This window comes from Bombus pyrosoma, linkage group LG5 (assembly GCF_014825855.1).
Source record: "Bombus pyrosoma isolate SC7728 linkage group LG5, ASM1482585v1, whole genome shotgun sequence".
Lineage (NCBI taxonomy): Eukaryota > Metazoa > Arthropoda > Insecta > Hymenoptera > Apidae > Bombus > Bombus pyrosoma.
In genome coordinates, this window is record NC_057774.1 from 422,702 (window position 1) to 438,502 (window position 15,801).

The 15,801-nt window shown below is 32.2% G+C and overlaps 3 protein-coding genes across 4 annotated transcripts; 2 read left to right on the forward strand and 1 right to left on the reverse strand.

Annotated features, from left to right (window-relative positions):
* Positions 1-836: 836 nt before the first annotated feature.
* Positions 837-3,927, forward strand: LOC122567376 (kynurenine/alpha-aminoadipate aminotransferase, mitochondrial-like). The gene is made up of 8 exons (XM_043725803.1): positions 837-1,273; positions 1,465-1,630; positions 2,125-2,311; positions 2,450-2,566; positions 2,675-2,998; positions 3,083-3,209; positions 3,313-3,521; positions 3,771-3,927. The coding sequence occupies exons 1-8, from the start codon at positions 1,207-1,209 to the stop codon at positions 3,816-3,818; spliced, it is 1,245 nt and encodes a 414-aa protein (XP_043581738.1). The 5' UTR covers positions 837-1,206; the 3' UTR covers positions 3,819-3,927.
* Positions 3,928-4,188: 261 nt separating this feature from the next.
* LOC122567399 (protein saal1) lies at positions 4,189-7,244 on the forward strand. Of its 2 annotated transcripts, none has more exons than XM_043725847.1 (7): positions 4,189-4,470; positions 4,550-4,743; positions 5,118-5,273; positions 5,749-6,010; positions 6,110-6,220; positions 6,308-6,664; positions 6,743-7,244. In XM_043725847.1, the coding sequence occupies exons 2-7, from the start codon at positions 4,579-4,581 to the stop codon at positions 6,964-6,966; spliced, it is 1,275 nt and encodes a 424-aa protein (XP_043581782.1). In that variant the 5' UTR covers positions 4,189-4,470; positions 4,550-4,578; the 3' UTR covers positions 6,967-7,244. The 2 variants fall into 2 exon arrangements, with proteins under 2 accessions (XP_043581782.1, XP_043581781.1); XM_043725846.1 differs by having other exon boundaries at positions 4,189-4,384; positions 6,743-7,242.
* Positions 7,245-7,288: 44 nt separating this feature from the next.
* Positions 7,289-15,624, reverse strand: LOC122567398. Its single transcript, XM_043725845.1, has 9 exons — positions 15,320-15,624; positions 10,119-10,253; positions 9,516-9,673; positions 9,086-9,317; positions 8,754-8,952; positions 8,430-8,668; positions 8,242-8,335; positions 7,895-8,113; positions 7,289-7,752 (listed from the first exon to the last, which is right to left on the reverse strand). Exons 2-9 carry the CDS (start codon positions 10,227-10,229, stop codon positions 7,637-7,639), a joined length of 1,368 nt encoding a protein of 455 aa, XP_043581780.1. The 5' UTR covers positions 10,230-10,253; positions 15,320-15,624; the 3' UTR covers positions 7,289-7,636.
* Between the last annotated feature and the right edge of the window lie 177 nt (positions 15,625-15,801).

Consider the following 15,801-nt stretch of genomic DNA (forward strand, 5'->3'; position numbering starts at 1 on the left):
AAAACTTTCACCGTTTCCTACTACCACTTTCTTTTGTCATGCCTTTCCGTTAAATTTACAAATTTTTCTTTCCCATTATCGAAATGATCAGAAATCGAATGATCGAAATCTTCGCGAAAGATATCGATGTATTAAAATATTAATTACGTCTCAAGCGATATCGATTGAGATATTTCGTCGAATTTATTTCTCTTTTTGTGAATTTTCTTCATTACTCGCTGATGTACGACGTGGCGAAGAAAGAAAGAATACCGTAAGAAAAGTACGAGAATCGTATAATTATGTCGAAAACCATGCTTTTATGATTTTTACTCGATGTAAATCTTCTTCGTTGAATATTTCGATTTTTCAGCATGGTTATTGAGATACGAGAGAGTAACGAAAATAACGATGAAAGTAATTCTTTCTACATCCGAATCCCTACAAATCTACAAGGAACATTTTACAATGAGAATGTACTCGATTTACGCTGTTTATAACAATAATCTCTCCGATCCTTACTCGACAACCTTTTTGCAATGGATGAATAATAGTAGAATACTCATTTTCTTTACCGTGTCTCTATTTTTTCAGATACGAAATAAAATATACATGTTGAACATAAGACGTTGAAGTAATATCCTTCATGATTCTTATTCTTTTTACGACGCATCTTATCTTCCTATTTACCAACGCAAGATAATATCGCTGTTTACGATTAGTGCAAGAACAAGCTTAAAAGAGAATCTTAAAAGAGAAAAGTATTATGTTACGTAATACATTTATTTTTTCATTTCTATAATTAATTAATTTATTTTCTTGTGAAATATTTTTCCATTCCATAATTGCTTTATATCTAGTTGACGAAAATTTTTATCGATTACAATGGTTTGATTTGTAACGCTTCGATTGTAACGTGTCAACAATATAAGCTGACGATAACCCACGACATGGATAACAGGCTGATTTTTGTTAAAATCATAGTTGTGCTGAAGTCCAGTCTCTCGATGACTTTCGACACGCTCGCGCGGTATTGATCGATGCGGTATTTCATAATAAATTTAAAATATTTAGAAATTATCGAATTTATCTAACTCGATTAAATTGGTAAAGCCGGAGTTATTCGACTCCCTTGGACGCTATCGTTTCGACAAAAATTAACCGAAACAAAGGACAAATACTAAAAATACTAACTAGAGGTATTATTAAGAAAAACGTTCATTCATAATGGATTTTTCAACGTTTCTAACGAATGCCACGGGAAGACGAAAGTCTAGTATTCTTCGTGAATTTGGTAAGAACTCTTAATTTCTTCGTATCTTATTTGTTATTAATATTGTTTTTATTATCGCTGTTATAATAACATTGTCCGTGATACCTGATATTTTATTAGACGAGTCGTAAAACTCTGTTTATCCTGTATCTCTTTGAAACAATAATTTATAAAGGTAATTCATATGTAAATAAAATTTTTGCATAATACAGCGATGAGATTTATAGAAACGAAAGATGCGATAAGTCTAGCTAATGGAATGCCGAATACAAAGACATTTCCTTTCGTGGATATCTCCGTAACGTACAAGGGTGGAACAAAAGTAAAACTCGTCGGAGAAGAGTTGTCCTGGTCTCTTCAATATGGTCCTTCCCAAGGGTAATTTATAAAATAAGAAACAAGAATAAAAGATACTTTACTCTACCAACGTAATAAATTCTATATTTAGATTTTACGATTAATTCAAGTTTCGTAATTCGAAATTTCCAAAATTGATACACGGCTACTTGATGCATTTTCAGACTTGATTTTCTCGAAAACGAAAAAATGTTCCTCTCTTTCCCCCCACTTGGTTTTGCACGTAGAATCATCATCCGACTGTCTGTACCATGATTTCGCAGACACAATAATACAATCTGTACAATAATAATAATAATCTTTCGTTCGTACTTTAGGCCTATAACCTATTACAACGATGTCGTTGCATTCTTATTCCTAATTTTTTACGTTATATTATATTACTTATCTCTTGCTTACTAATCGCTGTGCATCTAGTGCTAGTGTATGCTGTATAGCATGCAATAATATTATATATATAAATAGTATCGTATACTTCTTTGATCATCTTTCATTCTTTTATTTTGCGATTTAAGATACTTACCATTGTTAAAAAAAATGCGAGAATTTCAAGAATATTGGCACAAGCCGATATACAACGATTGGGACGTACTTTTCACGTCTGGATCGATGGATGGATGTAGTAAAATTTTCGAGATGACTTTAGAAACAGGCGATCCTGTGATGGTTCAAGCACCGACTTACGACGGAATTCTAAATGCGGTAAACCTACACATTCGTTTACTATTTTTTCTTTTTATGATTTCGATCTCCCTTTAGACTAAATACCTCGATATTCTCAACCTGTTTTAATAGATTTTATTTTATTAAACTCTTCAACGTTATTCATCTTTTCTTTAGCTCGCACCTATAATGCCAGAATTCATCGAAATTTCACAAGATCGGGATGGTATAATTCCGGTAAATATAAGAAAAATTTGCGAAGAAAGACGAGACAGTGGTAAACCAATGCCAAAAGTGAGTTGCAGGGAAGATTGAAAATCAAGAGATAATTTTACATAATCGATCATATATTACTACGTATTACTATATTCGGATATAAAGAAGGATGAACTTGTTTCGTAGGTCCTTTACACGAATCCTACAGGAGCCAATCCAACGGGAACAGTTTTGACAGAATCGCGAAGAAGGGAAGTTTATGAATTAGCTGATACATACAACTTTTTAATTGTCGAGGACGATCCCTATTGTTTTATCCATTTCGTTGATAACAAACCTACCACCTTCCTCGAATTGGATACCAAAGGACGTGTAATACGTTTGGATTCTTTCAGCAAAATTCTAAGCGCCGGACTTAGATTAGGCGTTGTTACAGCGCATAAAGAAGTCATTAAAAAATTAACTACACATATGGAAGCAACAAATATTCACGCTTCCTCTTTATCGCAAGTAATTTTTATAATCTTAGGTACATTACAAATATTTCATATGGATCAAAGTATTTTCCTTCATCGTTGATTATTACTTTTACAGATTTTGCTGTTCAAATTATTAAACGTATGGGATCTGGAGAAGATACGGCAACATTTTAACGACATTCAGAAATTTTATCACGAAAGACGAGACATTATGCTGTCTTTGATGGAAAAACATCTTACTGGTATATAATATTCAAATTACAGCAGGGTTTCGTTTTTTAAAAATTGAAAATTTTGAATTTAGTTTTTTTTTATCTCGAAACAAAAGCATCTTTTATATTTTAGGATTGGCAGAATGGGACATTCCAAAGGGTGGGATGTTCGTTTGGCTAAAAGTGAATAAAACGAAAGATGTAATGGAATTGGCAAGGATGAAGTGTATTTCCCAAGGGATTTTTCTTATTCCCGGTCATGCGTTTAACCACGACCGCTCGAAACCTGAACAGCATCTCAGACTATGCTACAGTTACGCGACACCGCAAGAAATCGATAAGGTTCTTGTTTTTCCGTTTTGTATTTATAATTCACCTAATAATTTATAGTATCGCATCAATGTTCTTCTAACGTCTAGTATACTAATCCTTCTATACTATACTTCTTCTATAGTATCCTTCTGTAGTATAACTAATATAGTATAACTAATCCTTCTATAGTATACTTCTAACGTCTACTAATTCAAGATCGTTTATATATTTCACATATTCTTATGTGAAAATTATATTACGTGGTTTTTTTCTTTTCAGGCGCTTTCAACGCTAGCTACGTTGATACGCGAAGAGATAAGAAAATAAAACTGGAAACGGAGTTGAAATATATCATTTATGTTTCTTCGATTCTTTTCTTTTACAGTTATAATTAAGTTCGTAATTCTTTTGTAATTTGTAAAATATGAATCATTAAGAAAATAAATATTATATATCAAACTTTTAAATATTTTAATTCATCTTTCCGTGGAAAAAGAACAGATATAATACATTATAGATGGATATATAATTTGCAATTTTTAATTTTTAATTTTTTTTTAAATTTAATTCGCGATGCAATAAGATAAAAAAAACAAGACATGTCTGTATTCTTTTTTATAATTCGCAGCTAAATACACGTAAGATTTCAATAGAAATCTGCATTAATGTTGTGTTTTCCTTAAGGTTCGTACGATATTTCACTTGTAATATCATGTTTTCAGTGACTGGTAGATGTCGAACTCGATCTTGAGTTATCGATATGATTTTGAATTCACAATTTAGAATTTACGTTAGTAGCTGCGATGTGAATGACAAGAGAAATATCGCAGGGCTAAATATTAGTGAAATTCATTTAAATAAATAAGCTAAAGCAACAGCAAGTGTCGAAAAAGGTTAGGTTATCTTCATTTATATCAATCAGCTGTGCCAAGTTCGTACCAGAAAGTGAATAATTTGTGATAAATTATTATTTCTCTAAGTATATCTTTGCTCAAATTATTATCAACTTAAAGTAACTATCTGTAAAATCAATAATAATTCGTAAAAAAATACTGTAGAAAGAGTAGTGGTTTATCGAGTAGGAAGAATGAGCGAAGTTCAGGAACCTGAAACTGACAAAGTGGAACCAAACGTACTGTTAGAAACTCAGGAAATCGGAGAAGACGAAATTGAAAAGTTGAAAGGAGATACTGTAGGAGATACTCTCTATAGCGGCAAATGGATAATCAATATTTTACTTTCAATATCAAAGGTACGTATCATAGTTTTAAGTTGAGTTACATTTGATTCAAGCTCGTATTAATTTCCTATGTTTCATTGTTAAATTTCAATAAGTCATGTTTTAAGAAAGTATTACTTAAATCCCTGTTATATTAAAGATGTTTATTTTGACAATATAAATAAGCTAAATTATATCTTAATAATTATAATAAACTTTGTAAATTCATTCGTTTTACCAAACAGTCTTAGTTCTTTCAAAGTTACATATAATTGAAGCATTTTGATAAAAATTATTTATGCGTTTAATCTATACAACATACACATATCTACTTATACATACTTATATATTAACATTTGTTATATAAGCGTATTCAAAGTAATTTAAATAAATTGAATATTGCAAAGGTTTTTGAAGATGGCTGGAACGAGAAAGTGGAGTACGACTTATGCACATTATGGGATATGACTGCAGAGAAAGACATTGTTAACTTTCTTGTGGATAATGATTTTCTTAAAATTGCAGAATTTGCTTTGAATTCATCCGAAGAACCAAGGTTTACGGTACGATTTGTTTCAAGATTATTTTATCTCTTAGATCTGTATTTTATTTATTCAATAAAAATTTTAGAAAACATTTCCAGAGTTCCATGATTTCTAGACTATAAGAACTTGCAGTCCTTGATTTCTATACACCGTAAACTCCTTTTATATATCGAATCCTTTATGGTTCTTAATGATTTTCTAATTAAAATAACTGAATTGAAGCGCTAATAAATAAAAGCTATTCGTTTATAATGTATCTAAATTTTTTAAAGTCATAAACTTACTTGCTAATCGAATAGTTAGAATTTCTTAATCTTATTTTCTATTTATCCTTTCCATATATTAAAATACTTTGAACATATCTTGTACATATTTTTAAACCTCTTAAAAGATCCATAAATCCTAATAGTAAATTTTTGACTATCAAAAAACTATGTTTCTCTTTGCATTTTATATTATATGTAAAAGCTTCCTAGTATTCTTATTTTTATAGGAAATAATTTTGGGAATAATTGGCAATATGACTTGCGAACCGTCAGTGCTTGATGTATTGGGAGAGAAAGAGGAGCTTCTCGAAACAATTCTTCGCCTCCTTTCTTCGGAAGACACTGCTACATTAGTACAAATACTTCGTCTCCTACGTTCTGCACTTTGGAATATTCAAATCAATCCTGAATCAAAATGGAGAGTTAATTTAAGAAATTCAACCTTTTTAAGGGAGGTGGTTCCTTTTATCTTAAAAAGTTCTACAAACGGTAACTACAATAATACTTACTCTTTGCAACAGTAGTAATAATGAGATTAAAAACAAATAGAATTTTGAATTTAATACTGATCAAAATAAATTATTACAGAGGAACTTTTGATCGCAACGACAAGTTTTTTGCGTTCTTCGGCAGAGATCGATCTTTCATCTGGGAAAACACTATTGGATGAGCTATTCGAATCTTCTAGTTTTTTGCCAGGTGCCAAATTTCAATATATTTTTAACGAGAAATTATTCAATCCATCTGCATGAAATAGAAGGCAAACGAGAAATTTGAAACTTGTAGGAATGTTGGAATCCTTTGAAGAAGTTTTTCCTCAAGACGAAGCACCTTATTCACCTTCAACTTTAAAATATCTTGAAGATTGGTTGGAATTGTTTTCGATTGTTCGAAAAGAACATCAAATTCATCAAGAGATCTTGCAAGAAGACAATTTAAACAGAACAGTAGAGATTCTACGAAGAATTTTAGCAAGTTTTATCGATCCATGGAATCTTTATCCTTTAGATGAGACCAAAGCTTCTTGCGTTCATAGATGTGCAGAAATGATTCTCGATTTTCGATGGAAAGGATTTTTAAGGGCAGACTCGACAGTTGATATAGATGCAACAGTTTTAAAAATTATAGTTAGCATCAATACAGGTGAATTATATCGTTATATACGAATGCCTTTCTGTACCACAGATATACACATGTTTATAACTCTATGGTTATTTGCAGCAATGAAAGAAGAAGAAGAAGATTCCAAAGAAACAATGGGAGAATTACTAAAATATCTTGTAGGATATTGGATCGAAGTGTCAAAAATCTCTTCTGCAGATGAAATTATAAAAATTTTGAAAATAAACGAAAAGCCTGTTACTGATCATACGATAAATTTATTAAAATCAAAAATTCCTGCAGAAAAGATCATGAGTATAATAAATGGATTACCGAACAAATAAAATGAGGGTTTAGAATAATAGCAAAAAGAAAATGATTAAGTTAACCAATGAAAGCAATTTTTGTTATAGCCTTTGATAAAGACACGAGGATTGAATTTTTCAATTATTTGACATAATGAAGAATCTTTTTTCACTTTCATAAGAAATCGCTTCTACATGTTGTATACAACTCCTATCATATCCTACAAATTGTATTAGATTGGACAAAAATTTTGTATTAATTTTATATATCTTTATATTCTCTTTTTATATTAAAATGTTTTTTACCACTTTTAATCAGAAAACTTTATACTTCCTCAAAGGTATATAAATAAAAGTTGGCATTGTTCTACAATTTTATTGCAATAAAAATTTGAGTATTTCAAGTAGTACATTAACAATATACAGTTTATAGGTACAAACGGAAGATTAGTTCTTCCTTTTTTATAACTACTCCACTCTCGTTTTAGTCCTTTCTGTTGCTAATTATTTACTTATATTTGTATGTCTTGCGCGTAGTCTTTATTTTATTCCGTTTTTAACGAATGCATACATTTTTATGTATAAGGTTCTTTTAACTGTCTTTTACGTTCTATTATACCTGCATTTGGTGATATTGTTTCATCTTCGTTTCAAACTTGTAGTTCACTTGTTTATATGCTAACTCGCTTTTTGTTAATTTTCTTTATTTTTAGTCCCACTCTCCGATATACATCGCTCTGGGTGTAGGAGGAATTACACCTCTGGTCGGTACAGGAAACCTTCCATATATATGGTTATACGGTGATTCGTTTCTACTATCTGAATCTGCGAAAAAAGAGAAACGAAAAGCAAGGAATTTGTTAGTTATTTTTTAATATATCGATTAAAACGTTAGATTAGATTGTTATTATTATATATTAAATTTTTCAGAATTTTTTAGAATTTTTACAAAAGTATGTTATAATACCAAGTCCACTTTCGAAGCTTCGTGCGTGATACATAATTGGTGGTCGATTGCCAGGTAAATGGCCATAAATTTGAGAGGATTGGCTACTAACGTATCCGGTAGCAGCATATGTTGCTTGATTAGGAGGTCTGGCGTACATTCTTGTTGAGACTTTACTATTTTTCGCCATCTTTACAAAGTTAGGAACACGAGCTCTTAATCCGCAGTAATACGGATCGTCTGTTAAAAAAGGAACATATGTATGATTATTAATTCCTCAAAAGAAAAGAACTCTTATTATTTTTGTCTAAATATTCATAATAATGGTTTAAATGCGTCCATAATTTGTTAAACAACCGAAAATTTACCGTATTTCTTTTTGTCATCGTTTCTATTTCTCTTGTCCTCGTTCGTTATGACAGGTTTTCTAGCATAGTCATCTTCTATGTCGTCATAATCAGGCTGAAACAAGTGAAATGAATATCATTAAATATCATTCTTTTAAAGTAACATTAAGAAGTAACAGTGGAAAGAAAAATTGTGTATATATAATTACTTTAGGTATGTCATGACTATAAATATTCTCCCTTGGCGGCAGTTTCGGTGGCCTTTCGGCTCTTCTTTGTCTACTACTCGTTGATTGAGCGTAGATCTGTTCTCGAGCTTCTCGGTCCTGCTGGAACGCTTCGGAAACTCCAATCGAAGATGAAACTCCTGCTATACTATACGGATCTTCATCGGGAATCGGTATCCTAGGTCGATTTTTAATATCCACAGGCCTTTGTAACGCTAGAACTAATTTATTTGTACGTTATGTACGAGCACACATTTACGTTAAATGTCGAATGAAACAATCGGTAAAATAGTTGATTCACTACACCTGGTGGTAATTTGGATTTCAACATGTCTAAACCGACAACATTTACAATGAGCACCCAAACGGGACATTGAAGAAGGTCTGGTTCAGTTTTGACGAAAACAATTGCGCTCAGACACTGCATTTCTAATCTTCTTCTGTCCGGATATGCTCTTCGAGTCTCCCGGGAAAGATTCGTTTGAAACTTATTCATATCGAACACCTAGTAGCAGATTTAAAAAGAATGACGATAGGACATGGAAATAAATTTATTATGTATATAGTATCTGTATAAACGAAATGAAAAAAAAGGTGGGTTTGAGGAATCGGAGTAAAATATATCGTGGAACGCTTACTTTCCCCGGTTTCTCATGTTCTAACGCTCCTTGAGAATTCCGTGCAATTTCTGCTCCAATTGCGTTGTCTTCCTGACTGGTCGGCTTTATGTAAACGTTATTTTTACACAACCTTTTTATTAATATGTTCCCTTGCTCGTCCATTTTAATCTTTACACCTTGGTTAATGTGTTTCTTCGCCTCTTCCGTTTTCGTATCCCTCATAGGATTTTCGAAACCGCATAATCCTATCCTATATTTCACAAAGAACAGAAAACGTAATAATTTGTTGTTTCCTCTACAACTTTACTATTATACATTTTTTTTTTTTTTTTTTATACTTCACTACCGAGACTTTTTTATCTGCTTTGTTAACTGTTTAACTGTGTTAAGGATTCTTGGAATTTTGTGTAGAAGATTGCATTTAAAGATTGTAATGCGGTTCGTTTACCTGAAACCATCGAATCCATCGTTAGATCCATTAATCGTGAGAACAGGTGCCCTGGCGTACGCTTTTGCTACCCTGCGGTTCCTTTCGAAAACGATTACCTTGGCCCAAATTTCGTCGTCGATTTGGTTCCATTTGTCCAGTACTTCTTGGATATGATCCTGAAATAAAACATCAATGTTATACCATTGTTGTATACGTGTTTTTCCTCGATATAACGTTGTATACAGAGTGAATCAGCAAATTGAATATCTCGTACAAAATAATTGTACGAGAGAAAAATTTGTCAAATTAAAATTACTTGTGATAAGGGAAATCATATATAATTTTTATATCGTATAAGTATAATTGTAAAAACTTGTTCTTAAACAGCGTCCAACGTTTTATCTCTTACGTCTATAAATAAGAGAATGTTTAAGACGACGTATTTTTAAAATACTATTATCGATACAGTGCTCTGCAACGTTGCAAGCAATCAAAGTTAGAGGATAATTTTTCTTAACCGGTTCTAGTAGGTTGTAACTTAACTTAACTTAATTATTATTATTATTATTAATATTATTAAATATCATTTTTATATTATTAGAGTGTGTATTACTACTTTACCTTGTAAAGTTTATCAAGATTATACCACACGTCCTCCTCGTCTTGATCCTCGTATTGCGCTTCAACGAGGTTGTCCCTCGATCGAGATAGAATCTTCCGCCTCGATACCATTTTTCACCGAAAGACTCTCTCAATCTATGCGAAAACATTCGTTTCTTTTTTAGAATTTTGCGTAACGCGCAATTTCACGTATATTTAAAATTGTTATCCTGATATAATTGCTTCGTATAATTAGCAAGAATTTGGCAAATAGTCTTTATATCGCTATTTAAACAGCGATTCGACGAATACTCATTGCGAATATTGCATTATCCATGTATAAGATCGATGATCGATGAAATCACGGCGAAGATTTAAACTTTGGAAGTTATCGTCGTTACGTAACAAAGACTATCAAGCAATAATTCAATTTTTTAAGAGCAAATATAAACAACCGATACTTTCACCATGCAATCTTTCTACGCGATGTAATAAGTACGCTGACCGCGTAACTCTGCGCCTGATTAAATAAATGTTATTATCTGAATTGCATATTCATCGTGCCGATCGATCGACCACATTTTATCTATCTTAATATAGTTACAAAATAAAACAGTAATAATCGCTTGTCTTGACTATTTCATATTAATGTTTAAATAATTAATGCTTTTATAATGTAACATTTCATAATTCTTTTAACATTATTAACTTTTAATTTTTAAACACGACATCTAAATGTAATTTAGTTTTTTATTATTTTCAATGTTTTAATCGAACGACGTACGACGTATACACTTAAAAATTTCGTTGCAAATAGTTGCTTGTTCGTCGTTAATTCATTAATTCACTGGATCAAAACATTTATACATTTTACCTTGAAATTACGTTCTTCCACCGTATCCGATGTTTATACTCAATTTCCAATATTTATTTTAACGTAACTCTATTAACAAACATTCACACGTGTCAAATACTGAAAATAAACCTTTCTCTTTCGGAATAGACAGAAGAAGAAGAAGAAGAAGAGGAAGATCAAAGGAGCAACTTACGCTAACACTTTCTCGCGTAACACAGTGTTGCGAAAAATCGTACGTTTCTTTAGTCATTCTGAGTCATTAACATTTCGAGGAAAGAGAATTTGAATCGCGTTCGCAAAAGCGACGTGTCTTTCACCTTCTTGAAACGATGAAAAGCGGGGAAGACGAGACGTGCCACGAGTGGCTCTGTCCGAGGCGATGTTGAAAAATTGTCTAAACGTATTGCACGCTGGTGAAGGGGGCAGTTGGTACGGGTCTGGCGGCGCTCAGCCTTCGCATTCTTCGGAGAGAAGTGAAAGCCAGGAGTTTCAGGGAAATTCTATGCGGAATCGAAACCCTTTTTCCATGGTGCTTCGCTTGGACATAAATCGTTGGAAAGTTTATCGTCTATATATTTTAATCTTCTTTTCCTTCTTCTTCTTCTCCTTCTTCCTCTCTTCTGTTTTTAATCAAAAAGTTGACTTCGATACGCGCGATACGAGAATTTCTCATCTCTCGAATTATTAGAAAAGACTGTTACTTTCTTTTTCGTTTCGCCAAAAGTCGAAGAAAGATTATTTCGTATTAATCTCGTTTTCCTTTGCAACTGCATTTCCTTGTTTTTTCGTGGCTATCTAAGAGAGAATTATTTCTCGGTGATCTTTCGTTTTCTCCATCTTCCTTAAAGTCGTCGTTATACCGTATCGGGTATTGCAAAGATATTTCGGACAGCTACTTTACTGTACGCAATGAAATCTCCATCGATTCTCTATGTAGATTAACGCGACTTCTCGCGTTGCCATATTTGGCTGTACCTACTAGCACGTAGGCATATATAGCAGAAAATTATATCGTAATATTTGATCGTAGAAAAATTGTCCTGTGTTCTTTCTACTTTCACGTTCCTTTCGGTTAATTCGAACACCGAGCCAAGGAATATTCATATCGAAAGTTGTTCCTCTGATAAAGATCGTAGGTCGCTAGTGTCCAAATACGTTTTACATGATTTATTCAAGAATCGATGTTGCGCGTATTCAAATTATTCGAGTCTAATTTTTAAGAGCTTTTGAAACCTTTCTATTTTTAATAGCAATAGAAAACGTAATCCTTAGAAATTCTTTATTCTTTATATAATTCTTATCAATAAATAGAAGGTAAAAATGTAACGTAAAGGAGTATCGTACTAGTAACGAAAGAATGGTGCATTGAAATTGCTACCGGTAGCTGCGATACAATAATTATTCACAGCGAAACATCGATTATACTATGCTTGTTCTTTTCTAGTAGTACGAGAGATATCGCTTAAAGAAATACGGATACAATTTTTCTCTACTTTTCGTACCATTGATATCGAATATATTGTACAACAGAGTGTGATATACAAATCGATTAAACAACCTTCTTCCGTTTCTTTATTATTCTACGTCTTTACAGCAGATGCTCGAAGATTTTGAAAAAGATAAACGAAAATCACGTACCGGTTGAAAGTCAACGAAACCTACATATGCCATAAAAAAAATGAACGAAATATTTCCACGTAGCGCATATCCTATTTTCGTGGCACGATATTCAATTACGTGGCTGTCATACTGAAACGCGGCATATAGATCATGTCGAATATATTCGGTAAAAGTATTTATAAATTCGGATCGTATTCGCAAACGAGCGTAACGCTTGACCGGGGCCGTGCAGCGACTATGCAACCGCAACATCTTTAGATCGTTGCGTGTCGAGAGAAGTTGCGAGAGAAGTTTTGAGCATTTTTAGAATGTATCGGCCGGTGTCGGTTTTTCCACGCTGCTTAAAGGAACGAATGTGCGCCGTGCCGTAAGGCGTGCACGAATCGAATACGAAATGCGTGTTCCTTAACACGTTTCGCGGACGTACCTAAGTACGTGCGCATATAAACGTTATACATGTGTGCTATGTACGTACCTATGACATACGTATGTACATACGAAAGTATGTGCGAATATATATATATATATACACGCTTAAGTAGATATCACGTACAGTACACCAGTCCATAAGCTTTCGGACACGTAATACATTTAAAATAACCCTTAACTATAGAGTACTCGTCTCTGATAAAAGTCTGAATTATTTCGTCGTTATAATTTACCAGAGAATTGTTTGAAACAACTTTGAAGCTTGAACATAGCTTCAGATAGCTTCAGATAGCTTGAGAAAAGGAATACGAATGTCGTTTTAAACAATAGTCGTACTAGATTCGTTTTTATAAGACAATGATTTGATAGATAAAATTCGTCGATAACGTAGATCGATTAAATCATCTGAAAACTATACTGTAAACACGACTGTAGTAATAACGAGAATAGCTATACGTCTGTAACTAAAGGATATGAATAAATGAACGTCGTAATTATAAAATGAAATTGATATTCAATAATCGTGTCCATCACTAGAAAACCTAAATTGAAGATTTTATTATAGACGTATTTTAGTAGATATTATATATGTATATACGTACGTATTACGTATGTACGCGTCGCGACATCGCCTATTAATATAGGCGTTGAAATCTCCTTCTACCTATACCTATCTATCGTATCTATCATATAAGATTCGCATAGGTATGAAAATTGCACTTTTCCTCTCTTTTCTATTTCTTTTTCTATTTAAAACAGACGAGTAGGCATTTCTTTGTTTGCTTGAAATTTTCATTTCTTCCAGTTTAATCGCTTCCTCTTCAAATAATATTACGATATCATAATTACGATATTATAATTTCTTACTAATCGTTCAGTTTTATCGCAGTTAACAGTACCACGTGAAATGAACGAATAATCAAGCAAGCATATTTAAATTTGGATAAAATAAGATTACAGACTGAATGCTTTATATATGTTTATATAGCAAAGAAATTAGAAAATAGATTTGGGGAATCCTTGATACAGACATTGACTCCGCATGCTACTTGCATTTCTGTACTAATTACTTGAGTATGTAATTAACTGAATAAAATAGATGATCGGATAAGTGACTGAGAAATCCTCGTGATTATAAGTACAACTATTAATAATGAGTATAGATAACCTGTATATATACGTACGAAGCAATACTTCTTTCTCTACAGTTATTATTACGAATTCATTAATTCATTAAAATTTTAAATACAGTAACACTGATTGTTAAATATGTTCGCGATAAACACCGGCAGATTTTCGGTTCTATATATAAAGATTAATTTTTGTCATTTTGCGAGCAAATACTTCTAAAGACCGAAAAATATTTCCAGATGTATACAAATATTAGAATACAAAAGTAACATATCGTCACATACATACAATATTAATATACATTTCGAGTGTTGTTATTTGAAAAACAATAAAATATTACAAAATTCTGCACCATTTTACTAGAAATGTCAGAACAATTAGTAACAAAGAAGCGTTATTAATAAGCGACATAATATTTAAATGAGAAATATTTGAAAAATCTATTTCAATGGTAATAGATTATCGTGTAATCTTTAATCTTTATTATGAAAATATCTCTCCAATGGCAAGGGACTTTCACTTTTATTAATGGTCGAATAATCGAATAGTCTAAACCCTCCGAGTAATGGAGAATCTTATTAAAATAATGTTCGGTATATATTATTTTCATTTAAAAGATTTATAATTTAATATATAATAGCTATCATTCTAACTGTATAATCTTTCTCATTATCCTTCCTTTTTCTATTCGATTATTTCAATCTCGTAAGATATTAACGTAACATCGATATTTCATACTTAGAATACAGTACTTGATTACATATATTCGATTAAACAAATCTTTTTAATTTTAGCAAAATAAAAAAACAGATTTTCTTTTTGAAAAGAAATTTTCAAACTATAAAAATGTTCACACATGTCAACTAATAAATCCCATATGTTATATACCTTCGTACAGTTCACGAGTATCTAAAAAATGTATAGTATCTTTTACGTGAATTATTAAAGTTCCGAAATATTAATCTTAATTTTGAACTCTAAGACGATGAAAGACTGCACGTGTAATTTTAACTTTGCCAATTAATTTAAAAAACAACGTAAAACCATTTGTGTGAGCAGCATTTAAATTACTCAAACGATAATATATAACAATGGACATTAGTATCTAAAATCTAGTTGCTATGAAACCGAAGATAAGGTTAAGGCTCCTTAAAAACATATCTTTTCATTTTGTTAATCTGCATACCTTTCTTTGGTAATAAAACTTTTCCAAATGCCTTTCAATATGGTTCGTAAACGTCAAAGGCACTCGCGTCTTCTCCATTACCCATAATTCACTTCCTGAAACCGCGGGATTCACGCTCGCAGTCTGTTTACCTCACTTCGATAAAATCAAAGAAACGGACAAGAAATTTTGTAACGTAAATTGTATCTTTAGATCGATTAAAAACCCGAGAAAATTTATCCAAGTTTCTTAATATGGCGCAGCTTTGAAAGAGCTTTGCCCACTGAAGAGTGAGAACCTATCCGCCATCTTGGTGAACGCATGCGCTGTCCTCGAGACAAGTCGAGGACGAAGGCCACGCATGCGCGGTACTAGTCTCTTCATGAACCCCTCTTCGTGCTACATGGGCCTGAATTGGGACAGTAGAAGCGATGGCTTCGAGTGACCTCGAATGTGAACAATAGATCACAATGTTAACTTATCTTATTTTACATTATATGCGT